Source organism: Micrasema longulum, unplaced genomic scaffold (assembly GCF_059751315.1).
Source record: "Micrasema longulum isolate JH-2025_06_02 unplaced genomic scaffold, ASM5975131v1 h1tg001296l, whole genome shotgun sequence".
Lineage (NCBI taxonomy): Eukaryota > Metazoa > Arthropoda > Insecta > Trichoptera > Brachycentridae > Micrasema > Micrasema longulum.
Window position 1 is genome coordinate 120,454 of NW_028278483.1, and position 18,159 is coordinate 138,612.

General features: G+C 36.2%; 2 protein-coding genes across 3 annotated transcripts; one reads left to right on the plus strand and one right to left on the minus strand.

The window, feature by feature from the left end:
* Window positions 1–2,103: 2,103 nt before the first annotated feature.
* Rrp40 (exosome complex component Rrp40) lies at window positions 2,104–3,912 on the plus strand. The gene has a single exon (XM_088234865.1). It carries the CDS (start codon window positions 2,497–2,499, stop codon window positions 3,202–3,204), a length of 708 nt encoding a protein of 235 aa, XP_088090991.1. The 5' UTR covers window positions 2,104–2,496; the 3' UTR covers window positions 3,205–3,912.
* A 1,911-nt stretch (window positions 3,913–5,823) lies between these two features.
* On the minus strand, window positions 5,824–16,951 carry LOC148276033 (contactin-1). 2 transcript variants are annotated; one of them, XM_088234867.1, is made up of 7 exons: window positions 16,746–16,951; window positions 16,485–16,648; window positions 14,720–14,852; window positions 10,794–10,987; window positions 9,894–10,023; window positions 9,679–9,822; window positions 5,824–8,216 (listed from the first exon to the last, which is right to left on the minus strand). In XM_088234867.1, the coding sequence occupies exons 1-7, from the start codon at window positions 16,795–16,797 to the stop codon at window positions 8,101–8,103; spliced, it is 933 nt and encodes a 310-aa protein (XP_088090993.1). In that variant the 5' UTR covers window positions 16,798–16,951; the 3' UTR covers window positions 5,824–8,100. The 2 variants fall into 2 exon arrangements, with proteins under 2 accessions (XP_088090993.1, XP_088090992.1); XM_088234866.1 differs by having other exon boundaries at window positions 5,824–8,273.
* Between the last annotated feature and the right edge of the window lie 1,208 nt (window positions 16,952–18,159).

Genomic DNA, 18,159 nt, shown 5'->3' on the forward strand with positions numbered 1-18,159 from the left:
AAACTTGATACAAGCTTGAGGCAAGTTTAAATTGCTATCTGGGATGTTATATGCGTGGTGTTTCAGGGCCAGACCGCGAAACATCAGAGGAACATTTCTTATGGTAAACTTTAAAAAAAAAAAAAAATTTAAAACTTTGAAAATGGAGACAATTATTTTTAATGTCTTGGACTAACAATCTTTCCAAAATCGTCTACCTCTCCCCTCTCCAGCCGCTTCTGAAATCCGCGCCCGGAGCTTACCACTTTGTTGGTTAAATACGTTTTTAGTTTCTATTTTTTCTTATAATGTGTCCCTGAAAAACCGTGTATGTAAATTATATATTTCAATAAATTGTAAATACTGTAACATTAATTTGTATAATATATTACTTACACATGTTATTATGTAAATATACTAAATAAAAAAATATGTATAGTAGACATTCATAAAGGAGTGAAGCAGGGATGTGTTATGTCACCATGGCTGTTCAACGTGTATATCGATAACTGCATGAAAGAACTGAAAGGCTTAAGAATGGGAGCAAAAATGGGTGATTTAAAAGTCAATTGTCTTTTGTATGCTGACGATGCTGTACTCCTTGCTAACAACAAAGAGGAACTGCAATTCTTGGTAACAAAGGTCTACGATGTATGCGAGAGAAGCAATTTGCTGATGAATGTCGATAAATCGAATGTGATGGTTTTTGAAAGAAATGAAAGTATGACTAAATGTGAAATCACTGTGAATGGAGTTATACTAAAACAAGTAGAGGAATTTGTGTATCTGGGAAGTATGTTAACTAGGGATAATGACTGAGAAAGATATTGAAAGGAGGGTGAGTGCCGGGAACAGAGTGAACGGTGCACTTAGATCAACCTTGGCAAATAAATGCTTGTCACAAGAGGCAAAATTGGCAGTTCATAACAGAGTCCCGGTCCCGTCCCTGATGTATGGGAGCGAAGTATGGACTTGGAAAAATAATGATGAAAGTAGGCTGAATGCTGTCGAAATGCGATCTCTCAGGCGAATGTGTGGTAAAACTATGTACGATAGATGCGCAAATGTTGAGATCCATTACGTAAGGCTGAGACAAGCATTATCGACAAAATCAAGAGAGGAGCTCTGCGCTTGGGTTTGGACATGTAGAACGAATGGACAGCGAGAGAACGGCTAAGAATATTTACAATGCGAATGTTGATGGATGCAGAAATAGAGGAAGACCGAGAAAGACATGGCATGACCAAATCCAACAAATACTTAAAGATGGACTTGTCAAAAGTCGGAATAATCGGCGCGCGTGCATGAGAAGATGTATGAATGTAGAGGAAGCGAGATCTGTATGCAAAGATAGAGTGTTGTGGCGTTCTATCCTCTCTGCCTACCCTTACGGGGAAACGGCGTGATGGTTTGTTTGTATAGTATAGCCAACACCAATTAGTAGGTATTGGGGAGGCCTTGGATCTAGTAGTTATTGGTACCTATAGCTCAAACTCAATACTGGCTAGAACACCCCAGAAGGGAGGTGAAAAAGCCAATAAACAAAAAAGAAGAACCTTTAATCTAATCGGTGTTGTCAACTTAACCGATTTTTCAGTAAATCTACCGATTTTTAAACATCTTGATGGCCTTAAGATCCTAGCAGTATTTTTACACTTTAAAAGGACACAACACGGCATAGTTGAATTCAAATCAGGAGTTGTGTACTGAGCGACGTCTACAAAGAAACTAATGAGTCAAAACGTAAACCTACTAATTTATGAGTAGTTTAGTCGCCTTCTGTTTGATGTGCGTATGCGGTTTCTGGACTATTCTCAATTCTATGCCCGCCACACTTTGCTCCTCGTGCTGCCGCCCTCTCTGCCCACACACTGCTCTACTCGCGCAATTAATCGCGACGCTCCGCACTTGTCATTTGTCTTTCTACATTTTTTTTTGTGGAAAGGCAAAAAAATTTTGGCAATTTTTATGACAATAGCAGCCCACCCCTTTTCCCGCCGCTCACCGCGTTTTTTTTTGTTTTGTTTTATCTTAATCTTTTCTTATGTGTGTTTTGAAAATGACAATTTACATTTATTTAATTTAAAAGTTGTCTCTTAACCCTAACCTTCAGCTTTAATTTTGTTTTTTTTTTTCTTCATAAATGTTTTACCCCTACGAAAACAAAAAAAATAGGCCTGCAATGTGAAATCGTTTCCCCCCTACCATCAAATTTTAAAATGTGAAATATTTAAAATGTAAAATCTTAAATAACAGCTTTTGACTCGTCCCAAGTAAAAGTATTATTTTTTTTGTGAAACTACCAACTGATAACGAATCTACCGATTTCATCTTGTAGGTTGGCGACGCTGAATCTAATAACCTCTAAATTTTGACAGTTTTTTTAAAATACGGTCGTACGGTATAATTTGTGGTCGTACGTCATGGTCATACTCTATATGTAATCCGCGATACGGCCCTTCTCGTATTTTGAAAGTATGCTTCATTTTCATCTCGAATATAAATATATTTGAAAAAATGATCGTTCGGGCCGGTGACGTTGTAATGCCGGGAGATTTAGTATCCGAAATCAGTAGCTTGTCTTCCAAAATAAAAATAATCCTCGGGCCGGGACTAAAGCGCGATGCCGACAAAGTGTATACTTGTAAAGCCGGAATTCTTCAAAAAAGAGAACCGAACACTTTTTGGGTTGACAATCATCAGAAGCGATATGTTCCGGCGCGAGGCGAAAATGTCGTGGGGGTTGTTATTCAGAAGTCCGGAGATATCTTCAAGGTGGACATCGGAGGCAGCGAGCCGGCCTACTTGTCGTACTTGGCGTTCGAGAACGCTACCAAAAAGAACAGGCCGGACGTGCAGATAGGCGACGCCATATTCGCCAAGCTGCTGGTAGCCAACAAAGACATGGAGCCGGAGTTAGTCTGCATCGACTCCCACGGGAAGAAAGGCAAGCTCGGCGTGCTGACGGACGGGTTCGTGTTCTCCTGCAGTCTGAACCTCGCCCGGAAGATACTCAACAAAAAGTGCCCGCTACTCTCTCTCCTGGCCAAGGAGATTCCCTTCGAAGTGGCCATCGGCATGAATGGAAAAGTGTGGATCAAAGCACGCAACGCCAGAGAAACTATAGCCATCGGTAATGCTATCCTCGCTGCGGAGTTTGTGACCGACTCGGAGATCCTCAAGATGTGTAGAAATGTTGCGGGTCTAGTGGCCGGTTGTTTCTGATAAAACATCTCTTTTATATTGTACAAACATTTTCACATGATATTAGCTCAGCTGTCGAAGGGTGTATCTTCATAACTGGTAAAGAATTCGGGTTTGATTCCCAGTGGAGTCGCGATGATTTAAAACATTTTATTTCTCTACTTATCCTTATTCGGGTCTCCTGACTTGTTATGGCTAACGTTTTAAGCTAAAACCTTTCACTCAAAATAAACAATAAAAAGTAAGTTACACAAATTACAAGCTGTTTACTTTAGAATTGGAAATTAAGAACAAAAATGGTTTGACGTCGTCATAATGCATGTATAATACTCACCTTTTTGTGCAATTTCTCATTAAAGTGCATTGTATTCATTTCATTTCTGATTCAAGGATAAGTCTAAAGCTGTTGTGCAATGAGGAAACAACTCCCATTTAAAAACTCACCTTCAGTAAAATTAGTAATAGTACAAGTACATACATAAGTGATCAATAGAGGTCACAACAAGAATGTCGATTTTGGGGTTTGAGTTCACCAGCTCAGGGAGTCTGCATCGTGTCGTGTAGATACACCGAGTATTACTACTAGTGTGTCCCTTCTCTGGTATCAGGTTAACAGGATCACAATCTGGAATAGCTTAATATTATTTAAGGTCTCGTGAGTTGCCTCTTAAAAATGTATGTTTAATTCTGTTATTATCATGTGTATAATAAATAATTATAAACAATCAATTTTTTTATATTACTCTAGATACGTTCAAATGAGAAATTATGACTAATACTGAATCTAACTTTAACTATTGATAAAGTCGCTGTTTATTTTTTTTAAATATACATTAAACGCCCATAGGGCTTTTACAATACAAATATGCTTATATAATAGATAGCAGTTTTATACAATGGTTAAAAAGTAAAGTCAATAAAACATGTTCAAAAAGATACTGTAGACGTAATTAAAAGGTACGTAATTGACTTTTTACAAAGTTTAATTAAATATCTAAAAGAAAAATACCGAAAATAAAGGAATTAAAAATACACACACACATTTATAAAAACAAATATAGAAAGATTATTTCATCTATAAAATAATTAAGTAGCAAAGGAATGATTAATTTAAACATTGTTTTTACCGATAACGTGATAACTTATTATTTTGTACTTGACATAATTGTATTGTATAAAGCAGGTGAAGTATTCAATATTTCAAAAAGATTGTTAAATTTATTGTAATTTAGATTCAATTGCACTAACGGAGAGAACTGAGCATATTTAGGATATTTGCAAATTTTCTAATTACAAATCATATGGTATCTCGGAAAGTCTCTATCTTATAGTTAACATATCGTAGGGACTTTCTCTGGACTCTCTCAAACAGGTGACCAGATTTGAGATGCGTATTCTAACTGAGACCTCACCAGTGAGCATGCCACTATGGCATGGTAAATGAACAAATAAACATTCTAATAAGAGATATTTATAACAATAATTTTCTGTCACATTTTGTTATCAATCTGAAAGAACTGTTCTTGTGTTGTTGAGAACAAATGAACAAAGAATGCTGTTTGACCCAACCTGTATTGCATAGAATGTCTGAAAGAATTTTTTATTTTTTTTTAGTGAATTGGATTAGATTATATACACTAAACATCACTAGAAATTCTTAATTTTGGGGATTACGAGTTAACACTAACTTGCCCTTTCAATATATAGAACATATTATATCATTAGTAGCTATCATATGAATTCTGCCAGAAGTACGCGGGGACCATTCTGCCGTCATAAGAAAGAAGGACGTTTCTACATAAAACAAAAAACAGAGAAAATAAATATTTTGTAACTCTGAAATTGAAAAATTCGCTGTGTGAAAAATACTACAAAAATAAGTATAATATTATGCGACAGTATGTATTATGGTTTGCCCTAACGGAATATATATTAATTAAAATAAATTTTACGTTATATATTTAAAAATTATCATTTTCGTGAAAAAAAATACTAGAAGATATGTTACACTGCAATGAAAAGATGTTTCGGGCTAGAAACGCCCTTTTTATTTAGTAATTAAGTAAATGTCTTTCTTTTTTAATTTTCATATGCCAATTGATTCTACTCAAATAAATAAAATAGACGTTATTGCTTTTCAAACTAGTAACACTGACCTAATCATCAATTAAATTAAAAATTACCAGCAGATCTTAAATTTAATTAAATACGAGTAGGTACATTCATTTCAGATGTTTTGAAAAACAGAATAGAAGAAAATATGTGTATTTTAATAAGTTTTTACAATTATATAAGTCAGAACAGCCTTTTATATTTAGTAATGTTCAAGACTTTTTGCAATTAAGTCTCATTTATTAGTGAAAATAATAAGGTTGTGGTTATTTTAGGAAGATAATTCAAGTACCAGTAGAAGCATATTTTTTTCCCGATTCTTAATCTTAAACACTTGTTACATGAAGGTGAGGAGATCAGATTAACAATTTAAATATCAGCCAGCTGTTGTATAATTGCTGGGAATCAAACCCCGGGCCGCATGCACGGTGGCCAACACAATATGGGTGTTGGGAATGAGTAAATATACAGCATAATATGTGGAGAGTGGTCAGGTTCTCCGGAGGAAAAGGAAATAAAAGTCTCATGTTATAAAAGTCAAGTTTATTTTCGATGTGTTTACAAAATAAAAGACCTGTACTGACTAGACGACTAGGTACAATATCCACCACCATAGCGAGTTCACTCGGTTCGGTGTCAACACGAATAACAAAAGCGATAATAAACAAAATGCATAATTCCTTATTCTCGGCAAATTATTATTTAATGATAATTACAATAAATAGTTTACTAACGTGAGATAATAATATAAAGCATTTTAAATCCTCGGTAAGCGCTCGAATACTTATTAGTTTTATTTTTAATACATAATATAATGCGCCATACAAGTTTATCGAGACAAACAGCGAAACATGTATGTAAAGTGATGATGTCAGCCTCTTAATCTCTACAACTTGAATTTGGTGAACTCTCTACGGTTCTATACCACCGTGATAACTCTCTAGGTGTACGAGTCAATAGCCCGTCTTCCTACTACCGATCACCTTTGCAGACTGAAATTTTCAGCTCACTACACAATAATATGTTGCCTTACTGCTACGCTGTGTGAAGATTTCAGCCTGTAAAGATTGTCAATACCGCTTTCTAATATCTACTCAACAATAATGCCAGAAATTGATCATGAAAGGCACATTCAGCAGAAAACTAAAATTGACCTCCGCCGTATGTAACACATTTCCCACCGGACTCCGTGACAACGGACAACGGACAACGGACGACACTGGAGCCAAATGGAAATGTAAAGAAACGCCATAGTAAAACCCTAATATTAACCCTTAACTTGTAAACCTTAGGAATATATCGAGTGCCGTTAGTACAAAAGTGAGGCCGCAATAATTCACGAATAACACTGGAAAAGATTGTAACAACAAACACGTGTATAATATTAGTTAAGGTACACGGATTTCTTTTCGTAAACTCGACTATAAAAACGGGTGTACAAAATATAACACAACATCCAAATATTTTCACATCGATCTCGAATTAGACAAACATCGAACAGTTAGAGTTCCTCTCCTTTCCTCGTATGTACATAGCAAACAATGGTAAGGAAAAGGAAGTAGAGAGACGCGTGAAGTTCTAATCTAAGGAAAGTGCTCGCAAAGACAACATTACATTACACGTAGCGGACAGTCCCGGCATCATCAGATCATCGGCGAGTCCAACATTCCTGATAATAATTATTACAATATATATTTGTGTGTAAAATGCATTTCGCAACAGGGGCGGGCACCTTTTCAAATTTACAATAAAATACTTTCAGCTTCCTTCCTTCGTACGTAACTGTATACATTTTATTTTACAATAATTATATTTATTAAGAAAATATGATTTCTTTATATAATTTGCAACCAACTATTGTAGATATGTTAAGTGACTAATCTTATCTGTACGTGTTACTGTGACGAGAACACACACAATATGTATACGAGAACACACCATCACAATACACGCTTACTATTGGGAATCACACAGTACAGATCCCAGAATACAGGCTGACAACTCGGGCGGGTCGGTTTTTTATACGCCTCGCCCCTACTACCACACCGTACCGGTTACCATACATTTGTGTAAATTAACTTAAAATGCATTAAAAATAAAGTTATTCCTACAATCATTCTAAGTAATAGTAAAAATATAGAAAAGGAAATGTGTATAAAATAGAGAGACAGGTAGATTAAAGAGAGAGAGAGAGACAACCGCAAGCACCTGTTAAGTGGTAAATAAGATCACAGAAGCATTTACTTAATAGTAGTGATGGAACCAATTTCATTCAACTGATTAATTGACACGTGTCGGTTAGAAAGCTTAAATGATCAGTGGGAACTCTAGCTATCACTACGCTACTCACTGAAGGAACATAACACAGCGCACATGCCACACCGCAGTGTCATCACACCGGTCCGCGAATGTAGAATCGGCAAAGCGGAGTGCCGTCAGGCGTTAGAATATTTTCACAATTTGGAAGCTTCAAATCACAACGGCGTATTAATTTTATTTTCACTCTTATCCGAAGGTTAAATTAAATATCACTTTCTCAAATTACCAGAAAGGCAAATTTTGTAAGACTACCTCAAAAATATAGGGCGAATATTTATTCTAGAAACATCCAATACTGGTAATATTGCTCTCCGAGTTAGCGCGACCCGAGCCAGCATCGGCGGCAGCCTACTCTCCTAGCCCTAGCGACCTACTACTGGTCGGCCGCGTGTTGTGGCGAAAATATACCGGGTAAAGGCACAAATCAATACATAGTCACAGTTCCTCCGGCTGATACGCGGGACAGTCCGCCCCGAGTCGGGAGAATCAGAGTCGTCGCGGGCGGCGAGCCGAGGGCGGCGGTGCGGCGCTCGCCGCGTCCACGAAGCCGGGGTTCAGCGTGATGTTGGGCACGAGCTCCATCACGTCCTCCGCCTCCTCGGCTGGCGCGGGGAACACAAACACTCTACAGTCGCAACTTGGTACGCCGCACGGCAACTCTACAAGCGAACTACGCACTACTGACCTACTCACTACTGACTGCGGACCTAACCGGAGGCGGCGTTCCTCGCTCCTAGTGACTCTAGTCCGGAGCCGCCTCCGATTAGGACTCCAGTCGACTGCCGATATATAAGTTAATGTACATAACAGTCGCGTTAAACCAAATTTGATGGGGCCGACGATTAATCGAAAATTCAGTTAAACCGCAAAATATGTACATAGCGAAAATGTACACCATAGAATGAATAAAAATATGAAATTTCTAAAAACATCCCCGCATGATGGAATACAAAACTAAATCGAGGAAGTTAAAAATGTGATATTTTCTTTTGCTTCATATGAGAAGAACATTTCTTTGCAGCGATATGGTAATACAAAAATTATTTCGGTGATTCGGTTGCTCCAGAAATTCAGCTAAACGGGACTGTATTGACTGTTATTCTATGACATTATGCGACTGCATACCATGCCCCTCGGTGTATTGTGTATAATAAAGTATAACTATACCCACCTCCCACCTCCTACCACCACAATAATACTGATATATGGTTAAAGTTAAAGCCATTAAAATTTGTGATTTAATATAGTGAGCTTATTCTAAAAGATAATGGATGGAAGAAATGGATTATTTGTAGAGATAAAGAAATACAGTTGGCTTCATATTATACCGGGTCCGGGTGTAATCTGAATTGACGGCTTCATAATAATATGTTCCAGTTCACCAAGAATATTTCCCAGTAATCCACGAACTGGGAAATATTCTTCACCCACCTCGGTACATTGAGTCACCTGCAGATTTATGAATTATTTATGTGCAAATATTACTGTTAAAAATTTACTTCAATATTTTAATTATTAATTAGTTTATATAATATAATTATTTGTGCCCTAAGAATTTTAAATATTCTACAATTTTAATTAATTTTCATAAATAATTCATATCTCTTATAGATAATGAAGGTAACCATTTGTATTTTGGTCGTTTTAGGTACTATAGTAGTCACAAGTGATATCTAAATAATGTATGTGTAATATATCAAGGGATCAAATAATTACTCGTTACTCGGTACTCGGTAGGTACGTCGGCTGCCTAGGTTTCAGTATTATTCGATTAATTCAATTTGTGATAAATTTATTATTATTATTAAATCACTAATTTGATTCTAAAGTGCACCATAAGATATTCTGGTAGATACCTGAAATTATCTTATTTTATAGCCATATTTGTATTAATTTGTTTCAAAACCTACAAAGTTGAAACACTGCAAAATTTCCAATAATATTGTGTTTAGGTTAGGTTATAAGTTGGCACTATAATGCGGTAACAGCCCGAACCATCGGAGGCTGTCGCCGTTTGTAAGCGGAGTGGTTGCGTCCACTAAGTGAGGGAAGTGAGGGTCTCACCGTGCTGAGAGCGGCACTCGCGATACAGCAGCAGGCACGTGCCGGCCGTGAGCACGCACAGCGTCCCCATGACCACGGCCACGGCGGCTAGCCACACGCGCGTGTCGAACTGCTCGGCGCCCAGCAGCAGGTGGCGCCGCAGCTCTGTAAGGGGGAACGATAGCGTGAGCGGGATGAGGGACGGACGCTAGGCTAGCGCTAGGCACCACACTCACCAGCCTGCGTGTCGCTGTACAGCGTGTGGCCGGGTACCTCCACGGGGGGCGAAGTGCCCAGGCTGTTGGCGGCCCACACGCGAAACCGGTAGCTGCTGTTGGGCTCCAGGTGATACACATCTATCTGCCTCTGGAAACAGAATGCGAAAATTTTCTTTACTTTTACATTTCTCTTCGAAGAATCAAGAAGAACGATTAAAATGTTTTCTTAAACGTGGTCAAAATTAGAGCATTTAATTAAACCGCGAAGTTTCTCTAAAATGTTGACAATTATTGAAAAAAAAAATTTAACTACTTTCAATGACGTCACAAGTTCTTCTGAATCAAATGATGATAGATTTACGGTTTCCGGGAAGCCAACTTATCAGAACAACTCACAGAAGAGAACTAGTGACGTCACGCGCGGAGTAATAAAAAAAATTACAAAACCTAAAAAAATGTTAGAGATGATACTTAAAAATAAAATAATTTTGGCTTAGTTTGTTAGTTTATTAACAAATAAAAAAAATACTGAACTTCATTATTGTGGCACCGAAAGCCATTGGAATCTAAGCGACATTAGACATTAATTTAATTTTAAAAATCATAAGTTAAAAGCCCCACTGACTCCAGCGCCAACATTCAAGCTGGAAAATAATTAAACAAATAAAATCTGCAGAATACAACACACACTCAAACATAGTGATACAAACAATATAAACATCTACACATCACATAGGTTACAAACAACTAGTTACTCTATGGGGAAGTTCAGTAAAGTTAGATGAACCTGAGACATTTCAAAGTAGTTCATTTTTATGAATTGAACTCACTGAACTTCCTCATTGGCAAATTTTTTCTTATGTCCTTGATGCGATAAATTTGTAATGTTCATTAACAATAAACGAGTTAACGACTTACAGCGTTGGGACTGATCCGATTGGGGGAGATGGGCCTCCAGGGCTCCAGGTCCCCTCCGGCCTGCACCTGCGCCGAGCGGTACTCGGCCGTGAAGTACTGCAGCGCCACGCCCCCGTCCCCCGCCACGTCCCACAGCACGAGCCCCAGGATGGTGGACAGGTGGGCGGTCACATTGGCAAGGGGCGGCGGCCGCGCTACACGGTCAAACACCACATTATGTCACTTCGTTTCGCCCATTTACCCACTCTATGACCCGTCTCTGATTGGTTTTAATCATCGTCATCTCCCTTTCCGCGCCCATCGGTGCATAGGGCACTGCGCTGTATCATCTATTCCACGAAGGTGGGATGATCAGTCCTACACTTCGGGTGCCAGTCCGGGAACAATGAAATATTTAAGTTTCAGCAACCTTTATAATCAATATTTCACATCCACCCTGGCGGGAATCGAACCGAAGACCTCGAGAATGGTAGGCGTCAACCGCTACACAACGAGGTGGACATATCTCACACACAGAACTATATTCTTCAACCAGTTTGGTTTTACAAATCACTTTATGCATCGTGCAACATTCACCATTGATTGTTTTCACGTATAGTAGTATCAAGTGTACACTTGGTAATTGATTTACCCGATCGAGGCTCGGGCTCTTCATTCATCGAGTGGTAAACCGCTAATAGTACAGTAATAATAGACATAACTCCCTGATAAAATAACAAAATTAATGAGGCATGTCAAAACAAAGACAGCAATCTCCACCATTGGTGTAAAATGAGTCAAATATGGCGATGGACAAAGAAATAAAAATACTATTGACAACTGCAAAGGTTTCGGAGCATAAATGGCAGGGCAGTATCTCATACATTTTTGACTCAATGTATTTAGCTACGCAACAATAGTGGAGTCTTATGTTACAGAACAAAAACCACAAAACAAACCAAAACCATATATTACTTTAAAGTAAGTCAATAATATATACAACTCCTGGCATCAATAAAATTATAAACTATAATAATAAATTATCCTTTCAAAAAACATTTGTTGCGAAAACGTGGAGAATGCCATCTTGTTTTTAACACACCTCATATGATAATGGAAATGACAATACAATAAATGTTTAGATATGAATAGATTTGAACAATTTTAATGTGAAATACTAGGAAACACGTGACATGCGAGAGACAAATGATTACACATTATTCTACAATCTTAATGAACAGTCTATTGTCTATTGCAATACATGCGATCATTTATGTATGTAATAACATATTGCGTAAAAATCATTCTAGTGGTTATTTTTTCAAATAAAAACAATAAAAACAAATTAGAAAGTAAGTTTTCCAAATGCTGTGTTTAAAAAATATTCATTCGGTTTGCTATTAAATTTTACACACAAAAAAAATAAATCAGTAGGTACCTACATCAATCGGGAACTTCAGCCCTACAGGAAATTGGATACAAAAAATGTTTTCTTGTATTGTATTAAATTGTATGGCAAAGTTTCTTGAAAATGTATGAAAAAATATATATATATTTTGATAAAAACACTACTTTGAACGACGTTACTGGTTCATATGAACCAACCAATGATATGAGAGCTCTGCAGGATATCCGGTTTGCTTACCGTAAACGAACCAATCGAAAGAACTGACAGAGAAAAACCTCTGACGTCACACGCGGAGTTATTTCAGAAATAGAAAATTTCAAAAATACAGATAATATGATATATATATTTTGCTTAGTTAAAATTAATTAATAGTTTGTAAACAAATATTTTTTCTTATGTATCGTATTATCAGCGCTGTATTTTGTAAGTTTTATAAGTAAGTAAAGTAAACCAGAAATCTTCTACAACTCTCTTATTGTCGGTTGATTCATATGAACATCGTACAAAGCAGTTAGTTTTTATACAAATATTTTTAAATATTCTTTTCATACATTTTCAAGAAACTTTGCCGTATAATTTGATACTCTAATTTTTACCACGCGTAAGAAAACATTTTTTGTATCCAATTTCCCGTAGGGCTGAAGTTCCTCAATTTTTAAATCTCAATTCCTCAAAAACAGAATCTTTTTTGCAGAATCCTTAAAAAAGGCATATTTAAAAAAAAAATACTATTACTTTTGATTTTTAACTATTACTAATGATCAAACAACTCGCCCTAGGCCTGTCACCATAATTTATGTTTAATTTTTTGAAAAAATTAATAAAAGCAAAAAAAAAGGCAACATAGCGTAGTAAACTAAAACAGCGGTGTTGATTGATGATTGTAAGTGACACACATTACGGGAAAGGGAATGTATCTCCTACTGCATTATGCAGGTCGTATTATCTTCCTATTGTAGTAAGTGCAAGTTCCCTGTTATCTGCGGGAATGGCAGATAGTGATGTCAGTGCATAACGTAGATATGGGCGAGTGAAACCATCTAGAGACAGGAATGTGGGGCCTAATTCTGGAAAAAATATTTCTTTGTGGATATTATTTTTAGATCATTTAATTTGTGTCTATTGTGATATCCCAGAATATTGCCACAAGTACATGCCTACGTACATACACGGCGAACATGCAAATTGCTAGTTATGGATAGTGAGCACAATAGAAGGGTCGGTACAATCATCGTCGACAGTCACGCTATTGCGAACACTGACCGGGTAAAGGGTCGTACATAGAAGGAAATTATAATTACCTAGCTGATCAGATATGATATACCTACCGGTATTTATAATTACAAGTACATATGGATGTAAGCGCAAATGTTACATATAGATTTATAGGCAAACTAAGGAACAGAAGAGAGTTTTAAGGGTTTTTATTATAATATATAAGTCTAATATATATGTATATAATTTTGTATGATATAAATCTGTTGGTTTTTAAACGCTAGAATTTATATCCACAATCCGTGGGTTTCGGCTCATACGACGCAACTTTTAATTCTGTGAAAAGTAAAAAATACACAAATCTATTACAGCTATAGACTTCACCCTCGATGTGTAGTCAATACACTGCATTATGTGTAAAAGATGCCGCCAAATTATATTTTTAAAAACAATTAAGTTTTATGTATTATATAGCTGTTTCCTTTGTATAATATTTGAAATTAAAGATGCCACATTAAATAAAACTAAAAATACCAATTAACAAAAGAATTAACTTGTATTATGACCTATGTATATGTAAACAATATGCATTAAATACTTTGACTCAGTTTACAATCAATAAACAAATTGATACTTAAATAAAAACAAAAAAAAATAGATAAAGAGTTACTAAATTTAAATAAAAAAAATTTTTAGAGAAAAAAGTTAAAATTATTTGATTAAAAAATTATAACAGGGATGGAGAACATTTTAGAGAAGGAAATATGGAAGTATAGGCATTTACAGGGCATTGCCTGTTTTTCACCATTTTACCTATGTTTGAATATCAATATTACTTCAATTCTTCCATCTGTTGATTTTAGTGAACTTAAAGAGCTGAAACCTTTATTGTTGCGAAGAGATTCATCTGATAGAATTGTTTCACATACTAGGCAACGTGACTCTCTAGGACAAACTCAAAATATTGTAATAAAACCAACTGGTCCAAGAAGAAGTTTAAAATTGGAAAATGGTTTGAAAAGGTATTGCCAGGCCAGATGAGCATGTTATAATGTCAGACCGTACTCTTATCACTCCCGTTTCCGTGGAATGAAAACATCGATATGCCGGTTGACTTACCGAAAATAGAGAATTATGCTCGATATAATTAACGAGCCCATGGAAAACTATGTTCTCTAGTATTTTTAATACGATGGGAAGATTCGAAATAGCACAAAAATGGACAATGTCCATACATTACGTACAGTTGGTAATGAGTTATATCTGCTAGGAGGGAAAGGGTTATATTAAGTTAAGGGGTGTGTGCGCTCAGAACGAGACTTACTTCTGATGATGAGTTTGGCAACCTCATGCTGCCTGGCGGAGTTACTCTCGCTGGGTAGTTTAGATTCCGGAGAGCACGTGTAATTCCCGGCATCGCTCACGTTCACACTGTGCAGTAACAACGCTCCGTCCGGCTGCGCATCACAATATACAATCCATGTAATATTTTAACATTAGTATTTATTTTAAAAATTCTAAATAAATCAATAAAAATACAGTATTAATTGACTGAGGTTTTCTCGTGGCATTACTTGCGAGAATTCTATTTTTTCGCTACACATAATCAACTAATATTAACTGAAATAAAAAAAAGAAACGAAATCGATTGAAATATTTTAGCATATATTTTTTTATCAATTTACCTAATCTGTTAATAAGTTTTTACCCAAAATACAAATTCTCATGACTAATAAAAACTAAGGCAACGATGCCTCTATAATAAACTGAAATGAGGTGTCTGTTAAACACAGCATTAAAATTGAGCAATAATTAATTTACGAGTCACATTACTGAAATGTAAAAAAAAGATTAAAAAATCAGAAAGTGATTATATATACATACAATACGATACATATAATGTATTTATACATTATGATAGAACAATATTTAAATAATGAAAATGTTACAAATAGCAACAAAAACAATTGAATAGCAGTAATTATAATGGAAGCGTAACGTTAAGTTAAGTGGAGCATCAATTCAGTGTCAAGGTCACATGACCTCAGGGCCAGGAAGACTACAAGTAGGAACTGATCGGCGCCTGTGCCAACCAGTACCTAGTGCCTTAGCCACACTGGCCGGCGGCGACCGGCCAGTAGCTGCCACCCGCTTACACACAGATGTACAAGTTCATTCTAGGCGACTCGCACATAATATATTCACTTTATTTATTTATAGACAACTACTGAATTCAAGTCTCTGGAGTTTTATAAGGATTGACAAATATCTCGAGAGAGACAGATAAAGAGACTATGGTCTATCAGCAATCAGCACTTTCAGCAAGGATATAATGTTATTAATAAAAACTATGTATAACAGGTGCGAGAGTGATTAAACCGGTTGTTTTTCCATCACTTAGACTGATAGAAAAACAACTGATGTTATCGCTCTCGCAACATCGTCAGACTGGAATGGTTTTAAATGTTTTTGTTATAAATATGTTCAATGAGACAGAATTTTAGTTACAGTGAAGTTTATAGTTACCTGTTATTCATTAAAAAAATTTTTTTTCTTTAAAATGAAGTTCTATCAAGAAATTTGAATGATTTATATAATGTATGTATAGACAATATTATGCATATAAATATTTCGATTAATTCAATTACTAGAAGGAACTAGACCAACGCATTCTAATATTATTTTATAATATATAAATTTACATTAGATTTTTTTAAATTATAAGATATTTTAAAACAAAGCTATTTAAAGGCAATGTTTTTTTTCAAATATGCGGTTAATTTTATTAAAAAAGTATATTCGAATTTTTCTTTAGTAATATTAGCGGTGTTAGAAAATGGGAAATAAGTTGGAATCAAAGCGGGGTTCGAACCTCGGACCTCCTGATCTCGAGTCCGCGACACCACCACCGCAATTTGTCTCAATAATTGGCTATCATGCAAATATTGTCACTAGCAATCGGAGGGAAAAAATAATACTTTCGAGATACAGATCGGTCGGTATTACACACAAGTACCACCGGTAGATTTATAAATAGATCTCCGAATCATGAATCAATCAAGCGACAGAAGACATCGCGCGCCACTTACTTTGATGGTGTGATTACCGATCTGCTTCTCCCCCTTTCCCTGGAAAACCCACATGACATTGTCGACATTCGTCAACTTGGATAGTCCCACACAAGGTATTGTGATATTGGCACCCACGTCCGCTGCATACTGCCGAATAGTGGTGCACGAAACGAAATAGAGCACTGAAATAATAATTCCATAATGAGACATTCTCCAACTGAATGCCCGAATATAAAGCATACTGAAAAAAAATCAATGAAATTTACAACGTTAACAAACCTTGGGTGATAGTAGCAAAAAATAACGGGTATATCACGTTATAGAGAAACATAATATCATTCCTAATAGTAATTAAAATATAAACTTAATTTAAACAGCGACTCATCGAAAGGGATGGAAGAATAAACAGAAGAGAACGCGCAGGAGTGGCAGAGGCAGACGGAGCGATGTTTTCCGCGGAGACCGATTTGAAGTTTTATTTGCGAATGAAGTTGGAGCGAGTGGTTGGAAAATCAGAGGAAAATTCAACAACGTGAAGCTGTTGAAAATTGAAAACGAAAAGGTTGTTGCCAACTTTCGAAACTACTTTGAGGCAGAGATAATATAGAACAATAACAAGTTTTTGAGGAAACCAGGGTAAAACTAATTCGGATATTTTTTTTATTACAACAATACTAAACTTCACGAACCGGGATAAAAAACATTTGTACCTTTATACCAAACAAAAGTATTTTTGGTCAAATATTAAAATATCTATTGCTTCTCTATAATTTTTTCATTTATTTTTACTGTGCAATCGGTACAACCATACACGCACATACATCCATAGATTGCGTTGAACAATATACACTTAATTGGCTTTTTTCTAACAACAACAACGACAAACCAATTCCTACTTTTGACATGTCCATCTTCAAGTATTTGATGGACTTGATCGTGCCATGTCTTTCTCGGTCTTCCTCGTTTTCTGCACCCCTTTCTTGATTCTGTCAATAATGCATGTCTCAGCCTTACACACTTCACGGATCTCGACATTTGTGCACCTATCATATATCGTTTTACCTAAGGGACATTCGCCTGAGGGATCGCATTTCGACAGCATTCAACCTACTTTCATCATTATTTTTCCAATTCCATACTTTACTTCCGTACATTAGGGTTAGAACTAGAACTCCGTTGTGAACTGCTGGTTTAGCCTCCTGCGATAAACATTTGTTTGCCAAAGTAGATTTTAGTGCACCGTTCACCCTGTTTCCAGCACTCGCCCTCCTTTCAATATCTTTCTCGGCCTTTCCGTCCCTAGTTAACATACTTCCCAGGTACACAAATTCTTCTACCTGATTCAGAATATCTCCGTTCACGCTGATCTCATATTTAGTTATATTTTCATCCCTTTCAAAAACCATCACTTTCGATTTATCAACATTCATAAGCAAATCGCTTTTCTTGCATACATCGTAGACTTTTGATACCAAGAATTGAAGGTCTTCTTTGCTGCTAGCAAGAAGCACGGCATCATCGGCTTTTTTCTAATACCAAAATATTATTTATGTTCATTTTTACACTGTTGGATTACAACGTATATTTTTTAAATAGTGTGGCAGTTTCTTAAAGGTTGAAAAATTTCACAAATACCATTTCATATATTTAATACTACTTCTAGCCCACAATATTGGATTTACATATTATTACC

Coding starts and splice junctions, on each gene's coding strand:
- LOC148276033 (XM_088234866.1), bottom strand. CDS start 16,797: ATGTTTCTCTATAACGTGATATACCCGTTATTTTTTGCTACTATCACC. Junction 16,649..16,745: donor TTTTGCTACTATCACCCAAG/GTTTGTTAACGT, acceptor TTATTATTTCAG/TGCTCTATTTCGTTTCGTGC. Junction 14,853..16,484: donor TCGGTAATCACACCATCAAA/GTAAGTGGCGCG, acceptor TGTGATGCGCAG/CCGGACGGAGCGTTGTTACT.
- Rrp40 (XM_088234865.1), top strand. CDS start 2,497: ATGATCGTTCGGGCCGGTGACGTTGTAATGCCGGGAGATTTAGTATCC.